Source organism: Amblyomma maculatum, chromosome 1 (assembly GCF_055883805.1).
Source record: "Amblyomma maculatum isolate TAMU_Amacu chromosome 1, ASM5588380v1, whole genome shotgun sequence".
NCBI lineage: Eukaryota > Metazoa > Arthropoda > Arachnida > Ixodida > Ixodidae > Amblyomma > Amblyomma maculatum.
Genome location: NC_139344.1, coordinates 169,816,102 through 169,829,762, shown reverse-complemented (window position 1 = coordinate 169,829,762; position 13,661 = coordinate 169,816,102). Strand labels below are relative to the sequence as shown.

The 13,661-nt window shown below is 49.8% G+C and overlaps 1 protein-coding gene across 2 annotated transcripts in view; it reads right to left on the bottom strand.

Annotated features, from left to right (window-relative positions):
- Window positions 1-13,661, bottom strand: part of LOC146204847 (uncharacterized) — a 297,997-nt gene that overhangs the window by 66,856 nt on the left and 217,480 nt on the right. For both annotated transcript variants that reach the window (XM_084589560.1, XM_084589561.1), the window contains exons 2-3: window positions 7,853-8,221; window positions 4,970-5,189 (exon numbers count right to left, since the gene is read on the bottom strand). In XM_084589560.1, the coding sequence (XP_084445686.1) occupies window positions 4,970-5,189; window positions 7,853-8,221 (589 nt within the window). The remainder of the gene's footprint in view (window positions 1-4,969; window positions 5,190-7,852; window positions 8,222-13,661) is intronic.

Sequence of the window (13,661 nt, the reverse complement as noted above, 5' to 3'; positions counted from 1 at the left end):
AGTTGATGTGGAGCGCCATGAATCAAGATGACATCATGCAGAAAAAAGTCGGCAACGTCGGAGGCGCAGCTGGTAGGGATAGCCCTGGTTACAGCATATCGGGTGGTATAATCAGTCGCCACAGCAATCCACTTGTTTCCAAAAGTAGATGTCGGAAAAGGCCCAAGAAGATCGAGGCCCACACGAGAAAACGGCTCTGTCGGCACTGGAATTGGTTGCAGGGGCCCACTAGGTTGAAGCGAGGGTATCTTACGGCGCTGACACAGCTCACAAGCGGCGACGTAGCGACGGACAGAACGGTAGAGACCAGGCCAGAAAAATCTGCGTCGCACACTGTCATAAGTGCGTGTGACTCCCAAGTGTCCTGCTGTAGGAACGTCGTGAAGTTGGGCGAGGACACTAGAGCGCAGATGAGCCGGAACGACCAGTAAAAGGTCCGCGCCATCTGGACGCATATTGCGTCTGTATAATATCTCGTTATGGAGTACAAACATGCTGGCGGAAGAATCGGGGATGTTGCGCAGCTGGTCAATAATTGGTTACAGGGCAGGATCACGACGCTATTCGGAGCCGATATTGATAAAGTCCGAGATGGACAAAACATAGTCGTCAGCAGTATGGTCGGACAAATCGGGAGGATCTACGGGATGGCGGGACAAGCAGTCAGCGTCTTGGTGTAAGTGACTGGACTTGTACACCACAGTAAATTCATACTCTTGTATTCGTAAGGCCCAGCGACCTAAGCGGCCAGTGGGGTCCATAAGTGAGGACAGCCAACACAAAGCATGATGATCAGTCACTACACAGAAGGACCGCCCAAACAAATTAGGGCGGAATTTGGTCAGCGCCCAAACAAGTGCAAGGCATTCCCGCTCTGTGATTGAATAATTGCGCTCAGAAGACGAAAACAGGCGGCCAGCATAAGCAATGACGCGGGAGGAACCATGCTGGGACTGGGCAAGGATAGCACCAATACCATGTCCGCTAGCGTCGGTGCGCAGTTCGGTAGGTGCAGAAGGATCGAAGTGCGCCAGAACAGGTGGGGTGGTGAGGGCGGAAATAAGTGTCGTGAAGGCATAGGCTTGGTCAGAACCCCATGTGAAAGGTACGTTTTTTTGCAGAAGAGAGGTAAGTGGGCGAGCGATGTCTGCGAAGTTCCGAATGAAGCGGCGGAAGTAAGAACACAGGCCAAGGAAGCTTCGCACGTCACTTCAGCTACGTGGGGTAGGGAAGTCGCGCACGGCTCGAACTTTGTCAGGGTCGGGCTGCACACCATTTGCGTCAACCAAATGACCCAAGAATTTGATTTGGCGCCGGCCGAAGCTGCATTTTTTGGCGTTCAATTGAAGACCGGCGCGGCGGAAAACGTCCAGGACCGTAGAAAGGCGATCAAGGTGGGTGGCGAACGTGGAAGAGAAAACGACGACGTCATCTAGGTAGCATAAACATGTTGTCCATTTAAAGCCACGGAGGAGGGAGTCCATCATGCGCTCGAATGTCGCAGGAGCGTTGCAGAGTCCAAATGGCATCACCTTGAATTGATAGAGTCCGTCGGGGGTGACAAATGCGGTTTTCTCGCGATCCCGTTCGTCGACAGCAATTTGCCAGTAGCCTGAACGCATGTCGATAGAAGAAAAATAGCTGGCACCATGCAAGCAGTCAAGCGCGTCATCAATTCGCGGAAAAGGGTAAACATCCTTCTTTGTTATTTTATTAAGGTGGCGATAGTCGACACAAAATCTCCAACTTTGGTCTTTCTTTTTGACCAATACGACAGGAGACGCCGAGGGACTGCAGGAAGGCTCAATAATATTTTGCGCCAGCATCTTGTCCACTTCTTTCTGTATAACATGCCGCTCAGTAAGGGAAACACGATAAGGCCGTCTGTGGATGGGGTTGGCGTCACCCGTATTGATTCGATGGGTCACAGCGGATGTTTGGCCCAATGGTCGGTCACCAAAATCAAATATATCGCTGTACGGCAGCAAAAGGTCGGAGAGAGCTTTGGCTTGGTCATCTGGCAGATCCGCGGCTATTATGCCTGAAAAGAGGTTCGAATGAGAAGAAGCCGATATATGCTGCTCAGACAGATACTGGGGGGTTAGAGCCGCAACTTCGCAGTCCGCCAAAGGAAACAGATCAGCGAGTGCGATACCATGGGGTAAAACTTGAGTCGAACGGCTGAAGTTCAGTACGGGAAGATAGGTGCGGTTAGCAGTGACAGTCACGACGGCATGGGGGAGTATGACGTTGTGACAGAGAACAACATCGGTAATTGGGCAAGTGACGTATATGCCGTCAGGAACTGCGGGGATCGGGGCCAGCGGGACATAAATAGCAGCTTCGGGTGGTAGGCGAACAAATTCGGCGGATCGGAGGCGGGGCTTGACATCGGTGTTTTCGGAGCAGTAGGGCAGGTCTAAGCGAAGAAGACCAGTTGAACAATCGATCAGGGCAGAATGGGCCGTTAAAAAGTCGATGCCGAGGATCACGTCGTGAGGGCAGCGGTCGATAACAGTGAAGAGGACAGGGGTAGTGCGACCGGAAATACTCACGCGCGCAGTGCACAGCACCACGACGGCAGCGACGCTTCCATCGGCAACACGAACGGCGGATGAAGCGGCGGGTGTGACAACCTTTTTGAGACGGCGGCGAAAGGATGAGCTGAGGACTGAAATTTGGGCACCAGTGTCAATGAGGGCAGTAACAGGGGCACCATCCACATAGATGTCTAGAAGGTTGCGGCGATGAGCGAGGGTCAGCAGAGGATTTTCGGGCCGGGTCTTCAATGCAGCATCACCTCCGGGAGCTGCATTGGTTAGTTTTCCGGATGAGAGCCGGAGAAGTGGGGAGATGTGGAACGACGAGATTGGGGCGAGCGAGACCTCCGGGTCTGAGGAGACGGCGAGCGGCTGGGCATGCGCGGGGCTGGCGAGTTAAAATCACGAGTGCGCGTATCACGGACATAGGTTGGGTGTGGAACATATTCGGCGCTGCGATCAGAATAGTAGCGAGGTCGAGGTGGCGGAACCCAACGGCTGCGGCAATGGCGAGAAATGTGGCCGACACGTGAGCAGTTGAAGCAGATTGGTCGGTCATCCGAGGTTCGCCATTCGTCCGGGTTGCGGTAGCGGTAGCGGTACCGCGTCTGAAAGGGCGTGGTAGGAGCCGCAGCAGCTACGACAGGAACATTAGGTTGGAGCGAGGGCTGTGCGGAAGGTTGGCCGGAGTTGAAGCCCACGTTCGCGTTGAGGCCCACATTTGCGAACTCCTGGCGAACGACAGATTGGATTAAGGCTATCCGCTGGTTGAGGAGCAAACGCAACGGGTGTCATAGCCTCTATCTCTAGACGAACAATCCTGGTCAAGTTGGAGGGATGAGATGGCTGCTGTAAGGTTGGACTATCTTCGCACGAGGACGTAGCAGCTGTGTTTGGCAAGCGTTCGAAGCAGTGAGTAATACGGCGGTGTTTTGCTTGTTCAAACTGGCGGCAAACTTGGATAACTGAGTCGACCGTTGGACAATCTTTGCAAAGCAGCAGATTATAAACATCGTCTGCAATTCCCTTTAATATGTGGCCCACCTTGCCTATTTCGGACATGGCGCTGTCCACCTTTCGGCATAGTGCTAGAATGTCTTGGATATAAGACAAGTACGATTCCGTCGAAGACTGGGCACGGAATGCGAGGTCTTTTTGTGCGCCAAGCTTGCGTCCGATCGGCTTGCCAATTAGGTCTCGAAGCTTCTCCTTGCACATCTCCCACGATGTGATATCGTCTTCATGCGTCTCGAACCAGACGCGCGCCGTACCTGCCAGATAGAAGATTACGTTGGCGAGCATGAGGGTCGCGTCCCAACGGTTGTGCTTGCTGACCCGCTCGTACATGGCAAGCCAGTCTTCTACGTCGATGTGGTCGGTGCCGCAAAAGGTGCCTGGATCGCGAGGCTGCGTCATGACGACGGTGGGAGCTGATGGTGCCGCTGAAGAAGGTGTCGCGTCGGATTGCATAGTGATTGTACCAATCTGGCGGCCACTACGGAGATCCAGGTTTGACGACTTACGTACTTCCAGCAATCCTCCACCAAATGGTAAGGAAAGAACACAGTGGTAAACGCTAGTTCACTCTTAGACGCACACCACACACCGCACACCACAGAACGAAGTTAGGTAGGCCTGAGCGTCGTCTTCTTCACTACCTCACATCAGCACGTCATCGTCGTCTCGATATACTGTGCTCCGTAACAATATAAGATGTACTTCTATACGTTTCTGTGTGCTTGTGCGCTTATGTAGCTTCGAAACGCTGACCAACGTTCTGACTTCTCTCTCTCCTCTTCCTTTGAATAAAATAACGCTATAGATATGCTAATTGCTTTTCGGTGTGTTTCGTTCTCATACCAGATTCTCTTCCCGTCTGCAGGAGTATCGTGCCACGAAAATACGTGCCTCCCGGTGCTCCGTGGAGCCGTCCTTATTTCGCCCAAACGACAGGTGTGTCAAATATTCGCAACAGCATGGCTGTAGAGAAAGCGACCTGGCAAGCTGATCTACATCAAGCGTCTCCACGGCAGCATGTCATGGCATATGCCAGTTAGCGTTAGCTGCAGCGTGCGTGCGTTTGCATCATTCCACATTTTGATTTATTTATTTATTTATTTATTTATTTATTTATTTATTTATTTATTTATTTATTTATTTATTTATTTATTTATTTATCTATTTATTTATTTATTTATTTATTTATTTATTTATTTATTTATTTATTTATTTATTTATTTATTTATTTATTTATTTATTTATTAACTTTCACCATTCGAATAAAAAGCTCAAGACAACTAAATGCTTGAAGAAAGACAGGAGGAGATTCACGGACGCACATCAAGCACGCATTTCTTTTAGGTAGTTCTTTTAGGTAGCACCGAAAATCCGTCATAATTCTGGGGCCGCAATGTTCGCCGCGTACTTACTGTCTAGGCACCCGTCGCCGTACTCGAGAGGTGGCGGGATGAGCACCCCGTCCAGAGACTCAGCCGAGTCACCCTCGCAGGCACCGCCGCTGCCGCCGCTTCCCCGCGTCTGGCGGCTGCGGCACGAGCCCAGATCCGTGCTGGCTGCGCCAGAGGCGCTATTCTCCAAGCTGCTGCTGAAGGCTGCCGAGTTGGCCATGGCCGCCGCTTGCTCGGACGCCTGGGGAAGGAGAGAGGTTGCATAAAATTGCCGACGATTACGTTACTTCCTAATGCGAAATTTGAGCGCAGCTCATCAGCTGTTTCAGCTTTTCGATAGACTAAGGCAAAGAATTCGAGCAAGACATGCATGTAAAACTACAGACAACTGTTTTTATTTTCAATACATACTCCTTCAAGAAACACCCCACCAAAAGTTCTTGACTGTCATATCGGGAGGTCGCGGGAGGCAACGCATGGTCTCATAAGAACGTTGCGCGACGAAGAGATAGCTGCGACTGACTGATACCGCTGACGCCGCTAGCGAGTCAAGTAAACGTGGCTCTGTGTTTCGGCTTGGTATGCACGCACCGTGATCCGCTGATGCCGAGCCGGCGCTTCGGCAACCGGAGAACACCGTCGCCGCCGCGCAGGAAGAAAAGGAAGGGGGAGGGGGTGTTACACGCAGCTGCGAATGGTGGCGGCAGGAGCGCGAGCAGCAACCGGAGAACACGAGATGGGAGGGGGGGAGTGCCATGGTGGCCAAGTACCGAGTTAGTCAAGAGTTTAGAAAGAAGACCAATAATGTATCTCGCGTCCACAGAAGCTAGATAGACCACAGCCACGTAAGGCTGGGAAACCAACTAGCAAACAAAAGTTCAGCCACTTTTTTATAGGTTAGATGCTCCATGCACCCGTCTACGAACAAGCCCACATGCTAAGTGCGAAACTCTGGCGCTGAAACCCACATTTGCGTTCTTACTGCGTTCCTGTATTAAGTGCCGCATCGGTCCTGGTGCTCTAGCCTTCGTAACCAAAACGTGTTCGTCTGTATCTCAATGACACCATACGAGGGCAACTATAGGCTCGATCAGCTACCTCTTCCACCTGCCTCGCGATCAAGAAATTTTCCCGCCTTCGGCGACTGTCATATTTGAATATTTATTCCTCTCCCTGCCTCAGAAATAGCTCTTTTTCTACGAAAGCACACAAGCTGACATTTGTAGCTGACCGATTGATGCCCCATTAAACCAGAATTTTTACCGGAACCGATTTAAATTCATAACGCTTACTGCCATTTCGAAGCCGAATCAGAACAATTCAAAGGAATTTTTCGGAACCGGTTCGGCACTAAGTTTGGCTCCTAGCTAGCTTTAACAATCATTGCTAATTTTTGAACGCGAGATGTGCTTAGTGACGGCCTTTCTCTTATACACGTTTTCCACGTCACATTACTGTATTGCAATAAACCCTTCTCCTGGTCTGCGTTGCTCGCTTCGATACCGAAGGCTTTGCTGATACCAACTCTGCCTTGATGTTTTAATGAGTGGCTATTCTATTTATAGCGCTCTGGCACAGGATTAGGCATCATGTGACAGGCAGGAGCTAGTTCCAAGGGTGTAATATACACCTTATATTACACCTTTTGCCGAGTACAGCACACATATGTACAAGTTAAGTCGAAAAGCCTCGAATAGAGCGCATTGTTGTTGTTTTTCACCCAGACATTATCCGTATTTAAATTTTTTTGAAACCCGTATGAATCGGTCTGAACCAATTCGAACCGGTTCGAATCGAAACGGAATGTTACCCCGTAGTCGATGCAGAGCTCCAATCCGGACTGCATGCTGGCAGCCACAGTGTAGCAGGTTAAAAATAAATAACCCGAAATACTCCAATGTGCGACGGTTGTAACCGAAGAGGAACCTAGGCTGTAGTCTAGTTTTGTCGTTATGATCCCTCAATATCAGTGGAAAAACATTAAACTCAGGCACAACGTAGTCATTTTCATCGTCCAACATGCGCGGCGCACTTCTTACATTGCGCTAAGTTCCTGTGAATATTCGCGGACGCCGTTAAGCTCGTGCTTCTGTCCGTCGAGCGGACTCATCGAAACCGAGAGACTTCCTTTCTGATTCCGGCCTGGGGCCCAAATGCCTTTTCTAAAAAGCGTTTAAAAAAAAAAAAGAACGGGAAATTCAGAGGCCTACTGGAATGTGTATAGGGATAGCTTTGTAAATAAATATGGAGGCAGGCAGCACTGCCCTGCTATTGAAACGTGTCTTGTGCCGAAACCCATTGGCAGCAAGCTATAAATGCAAGATGCCGTGCCGAAAATTATTCTTATGGAGATTTCGCGGCGTGGGTCGCAAACTGATAGTCGGGCGGTGAAGCTTCCATCACGTGTGAATAAGTCGCAGCACCTAATCGTGGGGCACTTGCAGCGATTGCGGTAAAGTGGCGTGCCCCTTCAGGAACTAAAACTAGATCCGAGCTCCTCCCGCCTACGAGGAGAGTGCATTGTCACTAAGAGATCTAGTTTTTTTTTTTTTTTTTTTCTATTGCACTAAGTGTTCCAGGTAACCCGCGACGATCTTTCCTTTTTCATCTTTTGTGAATATCAGAGGAGATTTGATTTTATGCTGCCTCGAACGCCTGCTTTTACTCATATGCAACAAACATCCCAAGCTGTCTGGACGATAATGTGAATAGAAAAGCAATATCCTAATGACGTATGTATCTGGAACAAAATGCGAGCAATAAGTTATCGCATAATTGATGGAAGACGAAACCTGTCCTGCCCTCCAAGAGCACCTTCGTGAAATATTAACACAAAATAATTGCTTCCTCTGTGTGCGCAGTGTCCCTGGCTCATGTCGAGCCTACTTGGCGGAGCCCTCTCACCTTCCTGCACATGAACCTCCAGCCGTGCTGCGAGGAGGCCTTGTGCGCGATGAGGCCCAGGGCGAGCAGCCACGAGCGTGAGCCCAGCTCGTCCTGGGCGGCCAGCACCAGCGGTGACCGACCCTGGCACACCAGCACCAGCGCGTTGGGAAAGCGCTTCGAGTCCGACGTAAAGCCCACGTGTACCGTCTGCGCCAGGTCGAAGCAGAGGCGGCAGCAGGCTGGCGCCAATGGCGGGGGCCGCGCGCCGCCGCTGCACGCGGACGCCGCGCACTGCAACAAGGCCTCTTCCTGGCTGGTGTACATCTCCAGCAGGGGTCCCCGCTCACTCGTCTCGTCCTTGAGCACCAGGAAGCGCTTGTGCCACGCCTGCGGAGAAATAGCCAACGTGAGGCCAGTCGGTGGGGCCCGACTGCGCAGCTGCTGTGCAGCACGTACTACAATGAACAAGACGTGGAGGAGGCTATCGTGTACGCCGTTGTAAGTCGGACGCGACGCACCGACAAATTTTAACGCTTACGCACTGCACGCTCATGGATGGACTCTACTGCAGGGGGAATGATGAGCTGCTTTCCTGTGTCCCCAATTTACTTTGTGTGGTTTTCTCGAATCCAACTCACTTTGCTCGTTGCTAACGACTATACCTCTGTCGTGCCGTCATTGTCGCCACGATCGGTCAGTCGGCGAGGTTTATTTGGATAACAAGGAAATCGGGTTCATTGAAAGGAATCGCAAGAAAGTGCCGGAAAAGCCCCTTCCTGCCAAAAATCGCATTACTAATACAGCTGCAGATGCGGTGTAGCTCCATGTGCTTTGGAAGAGATACGGTGGCTACCGGCTAGCCAAATGAGTGCTTTGTGTCGCAGTCGCTGTTTTCAGCTTATGAATGGAGTGTGGTGAAGCTTCTCTTCGACGCCGTATTAAACGTTGGTCCACATTCCGGCTTGGTTATACAGGACTCGACACTATCCAACTTAGGCGCGTTATTTGCTGATGGAACAGACGGGAGGTAGACGCCCTGCATACATAGGCCTTAAGAAAATCATGTAGCCAGCTAAAAAAAAAAACCAGAAGTTGTATATGAAACAATACGGCGCCTCTCAATTCCCATTCTTTAACAGAACTGAGCTTTGAATGCATTATGACAGCTAAGACTTACTTTGTACCGGAACAAATGCTGCTGTCCTCCCGGCGTTAGGGTGGCCTGAAGCTTACTACGACCTTCTGCACAGTCTTTTAAGACTTTGGGTGTGCGGCTTATCCCCGTATTTTCGAGACATATGCGAACTCCTTTGGTACCCGCGTCGGTGTAGCTCTCTTGGCTAGCGTATACACTTTCGGCCGTAGTATGTTCAGCGACACCAAACGAGGTTCACCTAACTGAATGCCTAAGCATTACGGACCTCCTCTATGTATTCCGTCAATCGCCACGCGGTGACGGAAACTTGGGATTCACGTACTTTTCTGTTCATTTTTCTTCTGTGCATATTATCGCTATATCGTACGTGTGTTTGGCGCCGAAGAAACCGGTGGCGTAAGTACATAACGAGAGGGCCAATTGGCCGATACTTAGATTTGCGCGCTGAGAAATAATGCGATTTCCCGAGGCCGTGGCGAGTCGCAGGATAAGAACCCAGAGCTTTTTATTGTTCATTTCCGAATGACACCTCCCCTCAGAGGACAGAGTTCACTAATTACTTCCCTACACTACCAGTGCCGCTGACGATCCAGGTAATTTCAGTTCTCAACGAATGCGGCGCAGAATATATATACTTGTAGGAGGATGTTATGAAAAAACAATGCGAACGTACTTTCAAATGCAGTGATGCGAGAATAAAATGGCGGCAGTTTGCACAAGACCGAGTGAATTGTAGGATATAACAGAGGCCGTAGCCCTGCAGTGGGTGTATAGTTAGGCCGTTGATGACGGTGGTGATGGTCAAGAATTACGTGGGTAATCGTTTTCCCTAATCTAATCGCAGAAACGTAGTGCATCTAAATTCTAGTGGTCTAAGCAGGTCGTTCAAATCAGTCGTCAGTAGAAGAAGTAATGCTCCTGCAGTCGGAAGCTCCCAAATGTCGTTTCAAATGGACACATAACTGCAAATATGATCCGTAAATTATAACTTCCAGAAAAGTGTTAAAAAAAAAGGAATACATATATCGTTGAAGGAAACTAGTGCACCGTAACTTCCCTATTAGCTGCTAGCATCCTTGCCTGTCAAAGTGACCACCTGTTTCCAGTGCTTGTGTTCCGCTCAATCCATTGTGTCTGTTGGTTATGTTCACCGAACAACCCAACGCTGATGTCAGTGCCCGTTATCTCCACTACGGCGTCCCTCACAGCCACCGCCCATTTTGGAAAGTTAAACCCTATAACCCAAACCAAACCGCTTCACTCACTCGTTCCACATCAATAACGGGACAAAATTTCCCACTCTCGCGACCTCTGCAGCGTGGCTTGTTTTTCCTTCATAAATGAAGGCAGAAGGGTCCCATAAATGGCACAGGAGAGACAGCAACGCTTTCATCACGGTCGATACACTGCGGCAATATTGGGGAATGCCTGTCGCATCCTCTCTGCCAGGCATGCGAGAAAAATCTGACTCGCCGTCGCGAACGCTCCTCTTCCGATGCCCAGTCGGCGTTCATCGTGTTGACCGAAAGGCCAAAGCTGCCGCCGGCGGACTCCTTGCCCGCGGGGTGGCAGAGCTGCTGCCCCAGCTGTCCGTAGCGCACAAAGGCGCGAGCTGCCTGGGTTGCGCATACGCGGCATCCCTGGCTCCGATAATCGCGCCAGCGATGGGGGCCACTAAGGCGCGCGCCTGGAGCAGGCGTCGCGCTTTAACGGGCAGCTCTACGCGTTCAAAACCGCCTCTGCTCGTTGGTATTCACCGTCTACTTGAAACATCCGACACGGAACTCGGAGGAACGCACTCGTGCATCGTTCAAGTAAATGAGATACTAATCGGGTTCCTGAAGCGGTGGTGTGCAATGACGTGAGCGCAAGAAAACCTCGTTGCCATCTATGCCAGCAATACTAGTGCTTTTTTTTTTTTTAATAGGAAGGGCCTTATGTGGCCCCATTATAACAAAGCCTGCGGCGTTGTCCAACAGAAGAGGTCCAGAAAATTTCAGATTGGTCAAGCAGGGCAGTGGGGTCACCACCCCGAAGACCAATCAGCAACCAGCACAAAAATTCTAAAGGACCACTTGGCTCACATGGCATCACGTGTGGAACAAAAGCTATTTAAAACACATAACATGCAATGTGAATCAAAGACATTATCGGTGCAGCGCATACGACGAGGACGAGGGAGACACAAACCCAGCGCTGAACACGAAGAAGGGCCCATTGCGCTAGAAATTATTGCAGACAAGATAGACGCTTAGTCAAATTGGGCAGACATGCAATACTGATAATTTCTAACCAACTTGCCCAAGCGTCTACCTTGTCTGCATTCATTTCTAGTGCAATGGGCCCTCCTTCGTGAACAGCGCTGTGTCTTCTCTCGTCTTCGTCGTATATATGCGCTGCACCGATGTCTAACCAACTTGCCCAAGCGGCTACCTTGTCCGAATTAAAGGCCGCCACATATCTCAAACTCAAGGTAAATGAAGCAAATAATTGCACTTAGAAGAAAACTTTAGGTTCTAGGCTAGATTGGAACTCACCAGACCCTTGGTTTGCAAGAGAATCATGCCACTGGCTATGCCACTCAACGAACGCTTGCAAGGTCATATACACGTAGCGTGGTCAGTGAACCTTGCAACAGACCCCACGACAACATACACACAAAATAAAAAGCAAATAATAAAAGAAAACATAATAAACAAAAGCCCGATGAGGCATTCATCATTTTTGCCTCCAAAGCACGTAAGCCGTCTTAAGTGACCCTCGAATTTTTCCGGTGAAAATGTCAATGGACTTACTCATCAGCTCAATGCACCGAAAGTGTGCTGTATGAGTATGTGCCAACATTAACTCCGCCCATTAAAGGCACCAACCTCCTTTAAAGTGAAAGCCGTAAATTAAAATGAATTGCGAGTGACTGTCGCAAACACCGTTTGCAAGACAAAAAAAAAATCACTAAACGACCATTACTTGTACAAAATCCCTGAACGAATTCTTCGCAAGTGAACTCCTCATTCAAGGATTAATTTTATAAACAGTAAATTTAACTGCACGTTTTTATTTTTTTTCTTCGTAAGTACCCTTTCGCTTCCCCATCATCCTCGTGATTTTTTTCCTACTCTTCCATTCGTCCAACAAATTAGCCTGTTTCAATTTTTGCCCCTCATTATTGCAAGTCACGCATTTTTTTCCAGATTTACAGGGCTTCCTACGACATATTTACACGATGACACAATTCGTGTGGCATCTCAGTAAGATTAAGGGGCCTTTTTTATTCGTACAATTCAACATCATGGTCCAGATATCAGCGCGTGCCCGCCGAGTCGTAACCGGCGACGGTCCCTCCGCTGGTGCTGATACCGCTGCCCACAGTTGGTCGTGGCTTCCAGTCCGTATACATATTATATTGACACACGTACACGCGCCAGCGCCACCGGACTGCCGCCCTACAACAGGCGGGGCCGGAGCCGAGAGGGGCTTACTCCGGAAACAATACGTGCGCAAAGAAAGCTCCGCGGTGCACGAGACGTGCCACGACCTGGCCGTGTTCACCGCGATTGATTAATTTTTTAGATGCACATGCTCCTTTCGGAAGGGCGCGGGGCACGCGGGGACTCGGTGCGCCCTGGCTTCATCCGGTCGTGGACGCCGCCGAAAGTCGTGGGAAGAATCTTGTGGCGAATGCATTTTGCTGCGATGGATGCCATCCGACATGGGCAACGGCAGGACATGTACGGACAAGGCCAGAGCGAACACGCACGCCTCAAGCCATCCAAGAGGGAACTGTGGATCCGGTAACTGGGTTCTTTCGGTGCTCACAGACTGCGTATTACATGGCGTCACGCAGAATGGAGGGCATGAGAGCAGCCAGGGATCAGGTAAACTCTATTGTCGATGACGCTCACAGCAAGCGATTGTTTGCTGTGAGCGTGGGAGGGTTCGGAGGTGTGCGTGTAGGCGCATGCGCTCATGGTTCTTTGAGGGCGTTTTCGTTCTTCACTTGCACGCAAAGTGTCACCGCGAATTCTTTATGTGCAACATATTTTTTCCTACTTGCAAGTTTGTTTTGCGAATGGAAAGGCAGCAAAAAATGCTAAAGCAGCTGCAATGCTGTGAACTGAAAATTTAATTCATGTAAATTAACAATAGCAGTTCTGCAATTTTCATTGGCAGTTGCGACCTTGCTATTAATTCTGTAAACTTTATGCGTACAGTCGTGACTTGTATGAAAGGGAACACGCGAGCGCGTGGCAGATAGCCTGGTAAAGAACTAGTGCGACGGCAGCGTTGGAAATGAAGTGGAGGGAGCGGTACTGTTTCGTCTGCTGGCCGCACGCCGTGCTCTACGAGCAACGTTTGCATCGACAGCTAAAAATTAGTGCAGGCGCTCGGCGATAAAAAAAAAAGAAAAAAAGAGCAACTATTCGCCCTTTGCTGCAGCCCCTTAAAGGCAGCTATTCAATTCAGATTGATTCATTATCAATCACTTTGAGCATCCCTAAAAGAGAAGTCCGCTAAATTTGCTTTAGTGCTCAAGAACCTGGCATTCTTCCGTGCCGCACCATTCCTAGACGTCTGCTAGCATATCAACGAGACGGACACCTTCAGAGCAGCAGTCCGACAGAATTTAAAATAGATAAAACCACTCAACGCTTGGTCGTATTCATTAATTTT